Source organism: Entelurus aequoreus, linkage group LG26 (assembly GCF_033978785.1).
Source record: "Entelurus aequoreus isolate RoL-2023_Sb linkage group LG26, RoL_Eaeq_v1.1, whole genome shotgun sequence".
NCBI classification, from domain to species: Eukaryota; Metazoa; Chordata; class Actinopteri; order Syngnathiformes; family Syngnathidae; genus Entelurus; species Entelurus aequoreus.
In genome coordinates, this window is record NC_084756.1 from 31,647,683 (window position 1) to 31,661,099 (window position 13,417).

Here is a 13,417-nt window from a genome sequence, read left to right on the forward strand (position 1 = left end):
TTTCTTGGGGAAATAGGCTAACCTAGCATACTGTTGTAAAATGTGACTGTAGGCCAAATGTTAGCACTTAAGCCCACGAAGCTATGTTAGGGATGCGAACGTTGTTGCATGTCATATATGACTAGGGATGATGTTTGATAAGAAATTATCGAGTTCCAGCCCATTATCGAATCCTCTTATCGGACCGATTCTTTGTCGATTCTCTTATCGAATCCAGATAGGTTGTTGTATATGGAAAAAAACACACAACATTTGGTTTAACAAAAGCTCACTTTTATTTTATAAGAAAAAAATGAAATAAAATAAGAATATAAATATTGACTATTGTTACCCCCCTAAAAAGCAAAATAAAATAAATAAATATTGACTGTTGTTACCCAAAGTATATTAAGTGGGATTTTTCAGAAAAACAAATATATACAGTAACACAAAAACAACCTGTCTCTGTGATCATAATAGGTGTATAAATAATAGTATAGTGTTAAATAAAATCAGTCCCTTGGGCAAAAAACTTAAAATAATACAGCTCTCCAAAAAGTGCACTTCTGCTGCTATTGGAACATACTAACTACACACACTATGACACTAAGAACGCCACAGTCATCAATCAACAATTCTGCAGTCCTGGTTGACATAAGAGGTAACCTTATTTTAGCCTAAACGCTACAAGTGAGCAGATATGGAAATTAACCGACAACAGTTAACGTTAGTTACTCACCGGAACTGGGGCTGCAGGTTGAAGCAGATGAAGAGGGGCATGCTTCGTCATCTCTGTCGCTGCTTCTCCACGTGTCGAAGACACAACACGGTTCTTGAACGTTCAGGTTATGTGTGACCTGAACATGTTTCAACATGTTTGTTGTACTTCCCCCCCTTACATGAGAGCGAAGCCTGGCAATAATTGCATATTGCCGTTTCCTCGTCGTATTTTTTTGTAAAATGAAGCCATGCCTTGAGGCGTTTTTTCCGGTCCATTATGTTTGCTGCTTTCTGTATCTGCCGCCGAATGACTGAGCTATGTAATTTCCTGTGATGTTCCACAGGGCATTTCCTGTGGGACGGGATTCGTTCAGAGGGATTCGAAAAAAGAACCAACTCTTTTCCTTTACTATAGTGGCCTCGATAACGGGAACCGGTTCTCAAAAAGGGATTTGAGTCCATGGAATTGGTTCTTTTCTTATCGAACCACCGGGAGAACCGGTTTCGAACATCATCCCTATATATGACATCCACACACTCGCTGCTAGTCTAAGCGTTTCCATTGCAAACTCAACAAATGTGGATTTAAAACAAAGAAAAAAGAAGCACGCCACTACAGAAAAACCCCAAACAAATATTGGACTTTCACAGGAGTCATTTTATTGTCTATTTTTTTTTCCCAAGCGCTTTCAAACATGCCAGTTGGCCCAGTCTCCTGTCTTCAGCATGTACTCTGTTATTTATTTGGATATTTCATACCACCAAATTTAAACTGTACACCATAACAACACGTTACGGTGGAGCGTTGTTTTTTTGTCTGCTGGTAGCGTCGTTCACCACTGTTATTGAGTTAGGTACAATCAATTAGAATCCGAAAAATGGGTAAATGCCAAAGTTAGGATGAGAATAAAAAGGCACTTAATCACATTTTAAGCAATCATGTATGAAGTGGTTAACGCACATTCTTGGACGCGTGTGTGATGAATTGAATATCGCTGCATTGTCACGAGCACATCACGCTGCGATATACTCCAACAGTCATTCTCAAACTGTGCTACGCCAAATAATCACTTGATTTAAAGTATTTCCTATATTCAAACACAGTGTTACTGTTCAGACTGTGTGTATTGTTACAGTGGCCACAAATATTACTTGTTAAATAAAACATTTCACTTGGTTTTAATGAATACTTAGGTCTACTAAGCTACTGTATTTCAATGTTGGTCATTATGGTGGTACTTGGAGAGCCACGTTTTTTTCTGAGGTGGTATTTTTTTTTATATCAACTGCTCTATTAGACACGACCAGCCAGAGCAAAAGGTTTGTTTTGTCCAAAAATGTGTCCAAAAACCATCTGAACCCTTCCTTTCCTCATGACAAATACATGAGGATGCTGCACATTCACTAACGGACTTCTTGGAAAGAGGACAGGCGTCTTTCTAAGAGTGGTACTGCCGCTGTGTTGATACGACTCGAGCCAATGTAATCAGTAACAATGCAGCACGCAGACAGTAATGCTGAGGACAGAAGAGCTCCACGCATGTGTGTAAGTGTGTGTGTGTGTGTGTGTGTTGGGGTCAGATCCGAGTCAGTTGGTGCCAGAAACTGGACGGCATGAAGCTTTCCATCTTGTCTGCGAAAAAGCCCAGCGGTGCGAAGAGTGTGCTGAAAAACTGAAAATAGAGGGATGCTGAGTGCCACTATAACTTTTATCAACATCTTGGGTTTCTTCAAGTGACAAACATTCACTTTATAAACTCGACGAGATCGGAAGTAGTATGGTCGTAACTAGTGATGTGCCGATCGATCGTGGAAAAGTACACTACCGTTCAAAAGTTTGGGGTCACCCAAACAATTTTGTGGAATAGCCTTCATTTCTAAGAACAAGAATAGACTGTCGCGTTTCAGATGAAAGTTCTCTTTTTCTGGCCATTTTGAGCGTTTAATTGACCCCACAAATGTGATGCTCCAGAAACTCAATCTGCTCAAAGGAAGGTCAGTTTTGTAGCTTCTGTAATGAGCTAAACTGTTTTCAGATGTGTGAACATGATTGCACAAGGGTTTTCTAATCATCAATTAGCCTTCTGAGCCAATGAGCAAACACATTGTACCATTAGAACACTGGAGTGATAGTTGCTGGAAATGGGCCTCTATACACCTATGTAGATATTGCACCAAAAAGCAGACATTTGCAGCTAGAATAGTCATTTACCACATTAGCAATGTATAGAGTGTATGTGTTTAAAGTTAAGACTAGTTTAAAGTTATCTTCATTGAAAAATAAGGAAACTTTTGAACGGTAGTGTATGTGATCACCATTGCTAATCAATATCTGTAAGCAGCTACCATAATTTCCGGACTATAAGCTGCTATTTTTCCCTACACTTTGCACCCTGCGGCTAAAACAACGGTGCAACAAATGTATGTTTTTTTCTTTTTCCTAATTGCCATAATATTTTGTGGTCAATAGTTTTCATCAAACTTAAGCAGAGGTCTGTAATGTTGTGCTATTGTTTGTGCTATGGCGCCATCTTTTGGACTGTTTTGCCTCACCGGAAGTAATAACCGTACGTAGCGTTTCTGCTCGAAAGGATTCTTCATTCATCACTCCAAGCAACGTTTGTAAGTTTCACAATTTGACTAAAACAATTCGTACTTACCAAACCGTCCCATGTGTGATGTCTGTAGGAGTGTTTTCATGCATAGTTGTCCATGCTATCGTAATGTAAACAAGCTAGCGCCGTTAGCATTAGCTAATATGCTAACACCTTTACAAGTGTCTGTGTTAGTATTATTAACTTTTCAGTTTCAGTTTCACAAATTCCTCAGTTAACTCACCAAAATGTCACTGTGGCGTTATTGAGTCTGTTTAGCTAATTGGAGGGCTAGCTTCCACAGCTACGATGACTTCTGTTGTGTTTGATCGGCAGTTTTACTGCTGTGTTACAGACACCGTTTGGAAACAATTAAGGTATGTAAATAAACATTAACAAAATATTTGTCTGTAAATAACTAATTTCACAGCGTAAACAGTATATCTGTGGCGTAGAGTACAATGTGGCTAAAATATGGAAAATGTTTTCTTAGTGGGTGCGGTTTATGTCCTGATGCGCTCTATAATCCGGAAAATACGGTAATTATGTATCTCCCGCCTTACCAAGTTAATAATAATCGCATCCATTACGGCAAATAAACTGCATTTTTTAGTATTCTTAGTTTAGTCTATATATGGTGGTGTCAATACCAAGAGTAGTAGTATCACTATATGATCAATACTACAGGCATTAGGTCGATATTTTTATTTTCCTAATATTTTTGTTATTGTTATTAATGTTTATAAATTACCTGGACACACGAAGACTTTGAGGGCAAATAACTAAATATTTAAATGAGTAGTAGATAGAAGTTTATTTTTATTTTGTTTAGTTATCGTGTACTATTGACTTTGTTTTCTCAAACAATTGTATCGAATAAAACAGAATAAGACTTCTTTTTTTTTTTTTAAGACTTCCTTTTTTATTGTTATTCAAATTTGAACTTTACAGTACAGATAAGAACGAACTTTCGTTACATTAGCTCATGGTAGTGCAGGATAAAAAAGCAATAAGGTGCATATATAAATAAATAAATATGTTATAAGGAACGTGTTTAAATATTGTGTTGATATTAGGGACGGTATCGTTTTTTTTATTATCTGTATCTTTTTTTTTGTTTTGTTTTTGTTTTTTTAATTAAATCAACATAAAAAACACAAGATACACTTAAAATTAGTGCACCAACCCAAAAAACCTCCCTCCCCCCATTTCTTTCTGTTATCAATATTCTGGTTCCTACATTATATATCAATATATATCAATACAGTCTGCAAGGGATACAGTCTGTAAGCACACATGATTGTGCGTGCTGCTGGTCCACTAATAGTACTAACCTTTAACAGTTAATTTTACTCATTTTCATTAATTGCTACTTTCTATGTAACTGTTTTTATATTGTTTTACTTTCTTTTTTATTCAAGAAAATGTTTTTAATTTAGTTATCTTATTTTATTTATTTATTTTTTAAAAGTACCTTATCTTCACCATACATGGTTGTCCAAATTAGGCATAATAATGTGTTAATTCCACGACTGCATATATCGGTTGATATCGGTATCGGTAATTAAAGAGTTGGACAATATCGGGATATCGGCAAAAAGCCATTATCGGACATCCCTAGTTGATATTGTTACCGCCAATAGAACTCCTCATATGTAAATGGTAACATTTACAGTTAATACATGTGATCCGTATTGGTATTCGCAAATCTCACTTTCAGTGTCGGCAGCAAAAAAAAAACGTGATCGGAACATCCCTAGTTGTAACCACCACAATTATCATGCATTATATCATGCATTCAAATATGACAGTGGATCAAAGCATAAAAGTTGGTAAATACAGTCTGCCCCTGGCCATATATTTTAAATATCACTTATTTGATAAACCTCAACAAAGAGATATAGTGAAACTTCAAATGTCTACCCCAATCTGTCCCATTTTTTTTTTACTAAAAATTCTCACAGGAAATAATAGGAAAGGAAATAATCTGTTCCAGTGACCAAATATCATACAATTGTTAAACCTTAAGAAGGTAATACAGTGAAACCTCTATTGTTGGTCCCAATCTGTTTCAGTGTGCTAGTCTACTATTCTCTTTTCATATTTTGATCTAATATTCTCATAGGAAAAAATGGAAATGGCAAAAATCTGTTGCAGGGTCAAACTGTTGCCACCATGCAACCTTGATTAACTGTGCATTTCTTTTTAAACCATCTTAAAAGTGTAAAAATCATTTAAACACTGCAACAAATAACACTTAGAAAGAATACATTTGAACTTTTAACATTTGTCCAAATGCGGAATGTATGATGTGCCACACCTTACCGATAACACATTTTGCTGGATGATATATTGTCCACAAATTATTGCCGATAAACAACATTACTGTCAGCATTATTGTAGGACCAAATTAAGCACCAACATAATACCGTAATTTTCAGTCTATATATCGGTACTTTTCCCCCGTTTTGAACCCTGTGCTTTATGCAATGTTACAGCTAATTTTTCCCGCACAAACACACCAAAAGAGCGTGTTACAGACACCGTCTTTTGTTAAATTTGTGAATGAACACAAGCACTTTTTTAATGTGTCCACTGTTCTTTGTCTAATAAGTGGTTGTGGCCAATATATGTATAAAGTAAAACAAATCTTCCAAAAATTAGGTGGGCGTGGCTGATAAGCAGGTGCGCTTTATAACACGGAAGTTACGGTTAAAAAAGATTACAAAATAAAAATGGATGAGCCTTTCAAACATGATTATTACTATCATTTTTACCATTGTAATAGGAAAGTCAAGACTTTTTGATTATCTTAAATAAGTAAACAAAAAAATGGACTAAATCTCTGTCAGCAAAAATTGCCATTCAGTATTGAACATCTTGAAGTGCAGTTTTTTCCCCAGTTGGAAAAACTGAATCGGGTCAACTAATAAATATTCAGCACATTGGCTCGTTTTATAGTGTAATTTTGCTCATTTAGTTTGAGGCCAAAATATTCCCACAACAGGAATTTCGGCTTCGCTAGCAGGCCACGCACAGAGACAAAGATATTAGATGACTGACAAGAGGGTTTACTCCCTCCATTCAATCCTGTCCTTTAACGAACTCAGGTGCTGAGAGCAATGCACAGAGTGAAACCTCTTGCACCGCGTTTGAAAGCAAGAGACGAAGAAATCAAACACACACGAACGTGGCAATATTTTTAATTTATCGTTCAATTAATTGACCTATTGATTATAGGCCAAGCCTACCTATCCCAACATTTTGAACTGTCACACAAGAGTAAAAATAAATTAACAACTGAACAACATTTTTTCTAAGTGTTTTAAATGTGTGTCTACTTATTTTTATGTAACCTCCTGTGTACATATCTTAATCATGTGACTTTAGAAGAAATGTTTTCCTTACTGCACCATTTTTTACAATTTTGCCTATCATTCACAATCCTTATGAGAGACAAGAAGACAAAAAGTTTTTTTTTTTTTTGCATTCCTATTTGTAATAATCGGCTTGTTCTAGGTGGGTTGCAATGCAGCTAATTGGAGCAATCCATTCTGCCTCTAAATCACTTTTAAAAACGCCAACTTAATTTACATTATGTAACCTGTATAATAACCAAGCCGTAGCAACATTGTTATTGTAAGAGCTAACACTAAGGGAACTGTTTTTTTAGCGTAGTGACACATCGCCTTGCGACGGCATTAGCCGTAAGCTAGCTACTGTGTCAACAGCTCAATGGCTTTTGAGTTTGTAATGCACAACACAATGTGATAGGACACCAATCTTACAGACTGAAAAACATGAACAATCATATTACAGTATCTGTAAAGTATTAATTAGCCCACATTTTATGTTTTGTGTTTTACACATCTAGCTCGACCATGTACTGTAGTTGTATTAGCAAGCATAATGATCAATATTATAGTGACTTACTCGATGGACTGGTGAGGTTTTTTTTCCCAGTTGATTTTGGGTAAGCATGCCATTTATGTCAGCATAGCTTGGCTCCAAAGTTCAACATTCAAACCGTCAAGTCACGCCGACCTCAGTCTCTTGTGCCCGCTTCTATAACCGGTAGTTCATATTCAGCTTAAAAAAAGATAAGGTTGTAAATCCTATTTTTTTTTAAAGATTGCCGTCTTCATCGTCTGTTACCAAATTTGCCATGATTAGAACACACAAAATTAGAACCCACTCACATGTGTTTCTGGACTCTAATTACCGTATTTTTCGGAGTATAAGTTGCTCCGAAGTATAAGTCGCACCGGCCGAAAATGCATACTAAAGAAGGGAAAAAACATATATAAGTCGCACTGGAGTATAAGTCGCATTTTTAGGGGAAATTTATTTGATAAAACCCAACACCAAGAATAGACATTTGAAAGGCAATTTAAAATAAATAAAGAATAGTGAACAACAGGCTGAATAAGTGTACGTTATATGAGGCATAAATAACCAACTGAGAACGTGCCTTGTATGTTAACGTAACATATTATGGTAAGAGTCATTCAAATAACTATAACATATAGAACATGCTATACGTTTACCAAACAATCTGTCACTCCTAATCGCTAAATCCCATGAAATCATATACGTCTACCGGTAGTCTCTTACGTGAATGAGCTAAATAATATTATTTGATATTTTACGGTAATGTGTTAATCATTTCACACATAAGTGGCTCCTGAGTATAAGTAGCACCCCCAACCAAACTATGAAAAAAACTGCGACTTATAGTCCGAAAAATACGGTAGCCGCATATTGCATGTTTTTATCATGTTTAGAATCCTAAAAAAAAAGACGACGTGTGTTCTTGTCTCTCATAAGGATTGTGAACGATTGGCAAAATTCCTAAAAAAAGTGTATTTCTCTTTAAAAATTGTCTTTAATTCAGCGTTGTATACTAGAGGGCAATTTCTAGCCTGTCGATATACTGTTTATAAACATAGTACTGTTATAAATACTGTGCCAATCAAACGTTTGGAGACACTTTCTCAAATAGAATGTAAAAGTGTACCCAAACTTTGGACTGGTACTGTACTGGAAACGTGAACATGTTCTAAATAGAAAAATCCAGTGTACTTTGGGCAAAACAATGTTAAAATCTTACAGAAACTTGCTTCATGCTGTTGTTGGGGAATAAAATAGTCTTATCGATAGAAACCACAGTGTTAGAAAGTAGTTTGGTTTCTATACTTTATGTTTAAGCAGCAAGTTATAAATATAGAAAGTAGGCTGTTATTGAACTGCTGTTACTGGCCATAAAGATATGGAACATTTTATGACAATATATTTGCACTCCTGCACCACTTAGATGATCTTGTCAAGAGCAGGAGCTTCAGAAAAATGTGTTTTCCTTCAAAACGGCAGACGAGACCTCGCGATCCCCCCTCCATGTACTCCGTCTGAACATTTACACAAAGTCAGCTTTCCAAACTTGAAATCCCATCTGCGCCCTATCTTTCTCAAAACAAAAAAGGAAGAGTACTCGATGTTCTCAGCGACAAGCCTCGCGTCAATGAGGCGAAGACTGACTAATAAACACGGCGGCTATAAACGTGGCGTGAAGTAACGCGGCCGCCAAACAACACCTTTGCTGCAAATAAATAGCGCACGGAAGTCATCCTGCTTTTAGAGGCTCGAGCCTGCGCTACGGTGCTTTGTTTGCTATTGTGGTTACTGATACCTTCCACTGGACTTAAGCTTGTTTTGGCGGGAGCACGTTAACACTTTACGGGCCGACGTCTCCCATGAGCCTCCACTGTTGCTGACAGTAGTGGAAGGCAGTAATTACTGCACGAGGCTCACGTTACAAATAAGATTATTTAAACTCATAAAATGAGGGTCAAGCAGAGATAGCTCTCAAGGAGCCTTTTAAGGATAAAAAAAAAAAAAGAAAAATAAGAGTGAAGTGCTCAGAAGACACTTACCGCTTTGGCGAAGACACCCATGAGCTCTGGGAACTGATGTGTGAGCATGGCCAGCATGGCGGTGAAAGAGCAAAGGCCTGCGGTGAAGAGGATGAAGAAAGGAAGCTCTTTCTTTGGGTACACCGACACCTCGTGGAAAGCTGGTTGACAAGACGGGTTCATGAGGAGAAGTCTATCAAGTCGAAAGAAGGTTGAATGGTGGTTTGGAGCTTCCGCTTACATGGTAGCAGCTCTCGATCTGCTGTTTCTGTGCATCCTGGGTAAGGGTAGAACAGGTGACCCTTCTCTAGTGGGTAAGGGATTATCCGGAAGGCTGGAAATATAGATACGATCAGAAAAAGAATGCAAAATGTTGCAAATAAATCATCGCAAATGCAGAATACTTTACTAGCTAAAGGCTTGTAAACCTGTTTGGATTCTATGGATGTAGTACTGTAGTTAAAGGGCGACTGCACATTCTTTACAATCCTTATGTGATACAAGCACACGTTTTATGTATTCTAACCTGTAAATAAACATGAGCAAAAGTAAACAAACAAAAGGGGCCAATGGGAGGTGCTCTATTCTGCCTATTAGGCGCTCTAAAAAAAACATCCAAAAGTCTCCATCAACATTTTTTATACACACTGTTTGTTTTATTTCATTCATTTAAGGTCAAACCAAAAACAATCAACATAATATTTAAAATAAATAATGAACCAAAAGGAGCAGAAATAAGTAAAACTTATATCTGCCCCCATTCATACAGTTACATTTGTTGTTCAACTCAGAAGACATTATATGTATGTGTATATATATATATATATATATATATATATATATATATATATATATATATATATATATATATATATATATATATATATATATATATATATATATATATATATATATATATATATATAAATATTTTATACAAAAACATAAGTAAACATAGAAACAATAATTTACACCAAATCATATATTTTCATCATGATTTTTAAAAATTTTTAATACAGCAAAAGATTTAGAATGTTTTATTTCACTGTCAAGATTGTTCCATAAACTAACACCTTTGATTAATATACTTGTTTCTAGGGCTGCAACAACTAATTGATTAAATCGATTAAAATCGATTATAAAAATAGTTGGCGATTAATTTAGTCAGATCTATGCTATGCGCAGAGGCAAATTTAATTGTTATTTTTTAAATTGTTATTTTTTGTAAACCTTTATTTATAAACTGCAACATTTATAAACAGCTGAGAAACAATAATCAAAATAAGTATGGTGCCAGTATGCTGGTTTTTTTCAATAAAATACTGGAAAGGATAGAAATGTAGTTTGTCTATTTTATTCGATTATTAATCGATTAATCAAAGTAATAATCGACAGATTAATCGACTATCAAATTAGTTGTTAGTTGCAGCCCTACTTGTTTCCTTCATCCCTGTTCTAAATCTCTATTTATTAAAGATTTCAGTTCGTTTTAGATTATAATTTCTGTCTCTTTTAACAAATCTGTTTTGAATATTGATTGGAAGAATTTGAACATCATTTTCAAAATATTGTAATCTACAAATTGAATTTAACTGTTTGAGTATTGGGTTTGTGGGTTCTCTGTATGTATTTCCACTCATGATTCTTACGGCTCTTTTCTGTAGAAGGAAGATTGGATTTAAATATGTTTTACAGGCACTACTCCACACACTTCAATACAATATGTTAGATATGGAAAAATCAGTGAATTATACAAAATATACAATGCTTTTTGATTTACAAATTCCTTCACTTTGTGTAAAATAGAAATAGTTTTAGATACTTTAGCCTTTTAAGCATATGGCGCTGCATTAATTTCACAGACGCATCACAACGTTGGTTTTTCCCTTGAACAACAACTACTACTAATCATGACAGACTTCATGAGAGACAGCAACGATTACTTTAAAAAAAAAAAAATCCAGAACCTTATCTTTTTTGAGCCTGAGTATAAGGAGGATTATCTACAAGCTTTAGAAGCTTTGTGTTAAACAGATCCATCTTTAGTGAAAGACTAAGGATTATGCTAAGTGCTGAACAAGATATACAAATTAAGAACAATCACTTACAGCACAATGTCTGCTCTCATAGGGATGCCGATTGATGGGATGTTTATGTCTTCCCGTTTGTTGAAGAATTAATCATAATCAAGTTAAAAATAAATACAAAGATGGCCGCAAACGAGCGTCTTTTTGTGTCTCTCAATCCATCTTAGGGTCTAATTTGAACGTCAATGTTGACCAACTTTTCGGTTTATAGCCACATCTTTCTACTATCAAGGTGAGAGGCATGTTTATTATCTGTAATTAACTTTTACCAACTCAGAGGCGATGCAACAGCTCATCGGCTCAATATGTCGATAAGCTAGTTAGCGCTCTGTGATCACAGTGCTGCTAAAAATAGTTTGTCTCTGTTATAGTTTATAATAATATATCGCTATAACTAGGTTAATATTCAGGTCACGAGATGTAAATGAGTATTGTTGGCAGTTTTTTGCCTGTCTTTTATAGGGCTTCATGGGCGCACCTCGTATATGCGGTTTTTGTTTTACCAATTAGAATACATTGAAAAAGAAAGACATATATGTTCTTGGCCCAAATAAAGATTGTAAATCATAGGAAATATTTTTTTTATAGTGCAGTTCCCCTTTAAAGTATCTTGTATATCACTCAAAGCCATAAGGGCTCTGGATCGAACCAAGAGAAATATATCCACCAGTTTTGAAAATACGACAAAGCAGTGAACCTGTACAGTGGGAAAATAAGTATTTGTTGATATTGTAAGTTTTCCCGCTTAGTGAACAGTCCAGAATTATTATGGCTGTTTTATTGTCACAGAGAGAGACAGAATGTAAAATAAAATCCTGAAAAATCAACATTACATTAAAAGGTTATAAAATGTCATAGAAAACCACGTTTGCAAGCACAGAAATCAGACTTTTCTTCTAAGCAGTCACCAGGGTTTCACCAGGATTTTGGTGAGAGAAACAACCCCAAGGCTGAATGTTTGTGTTTCCACCAGCACGTTTGACAGTAGGAATGCTGATGTTGTTGGGCTCATTTTGAGCATTTCTCCGCAAAGACACACGTTTAGTCAATTTGATGCCAAAAAACTCAATTTTGGTCTCATGTGACCACATTATATTCTCCTTGTTGCAGCAATTTAGGTATTGATTGTCAAACTTCAGACATGTGTCTTCTTGAACAAGGGGACATTGCGAGCACTGTGGGATCTTAATCCATTAAAGGCCTACTGAAAGCCACTACTACCGACCACGCAGTCTGGTAGTTTATATATCAATGATGAAATCTTAACATTGCAACACATGCCAATACGGCCGGGTTAACTTATAAAGTGCAATTTAAAATTTCCCGGGAAAGATCCGGCTGAAAACGTCTCGGTATGATGACGTTTGCGCGTGACGTCACGGGTTGAAGCAGACATTTTGGAATAGCACAGTGGCCAGCTTAAGTCGTCTGTTTTCACCACATACTGTAATTCCACAGTATTCTGGACATCTGTGTTGGTGAATCTTTTGCAATTTGTTTAATGAACAATGGAGACAGCAAAGAAGAAAGCTGTAGGTGGGATCGGTGTATTAGCGGCTGGCTACAGCAACACAACCAGGAGGACTTTGAGTTGGATAGCAGACGCGCTATCCGACGCTAGCTGCCGACCGCACCGATGATCGGGTGAAGTCCTTCGTCGTGCCGTCGATCGCTGGAATGCAGGTGAGCAAGGGTCGTGATGAGCAGATGAGGGCTGGCGTAGGTGGAGAGCTAATGTTTTTAGCATAGCTCTGTCGAGGTCCCGTAGCTAAGTTAGCTTCAATGACGTCAATAGCAACAGCACTGCTAGGCTTCGCCAGGCTGGACAGCATTAACCGTGTGGTTACAGGTCCAGGGTTTGGTTCGGTGTCTCCTGATAGTAGAAGTAATAATAGTATTGTTGATTTTCTGTCTATCCTTCCAGTCAGCAGGGGAATGTTTCTTCTGTTTCTATCCGCAGTTAAGCACGATGCTATCACGTTAGCTCCGAAGCTAAAGTGCTTCACCGATGTATTGTTGTGGAGATAAAAGTCACTGTGAATGTCCATTTCGCGTTCTCGACTCTCATTTTCAAGAGGATATAGTATCCGAGGTGGTTTAAAATACAAATCCGTGATCCACAATAGAA

General features: G+C 36.5%; 1 protein-coding gene across 1 annotated transcript in view; it reads right to left on the reverse strand.

The window, feature by feature from the left end:
* Positions 1-1,183: 1,183 nt before the first annotated feature.
* Positions 1,184-13,417, reverse strand: part of st7l (suppression of tumorigenicity 7 like) — a 58,477-nt gene continuing 46,243 nt past the window's right edge. Inside the window, exons 13-15 of the mRNA XM_062037809.1 lie at positions 9,444-9,536; positions 9,224-9,363; positions 1,184-2,372 (exon numbers count right to left, since the gene is read on the reverse strand). Coding sequence (XP_061893793.1) covers positions 2,277-2,372; positions 9,224-9,363; positions 9,444-9,536 — 329 coding nt within the window. The 3' untranslated portion in view covers positions 1,184-2,276. The remainder of the gene's footprint in view (positions 2,373-9,223; positions 9,364-9,443; positions 9,537-13,417) is intronic.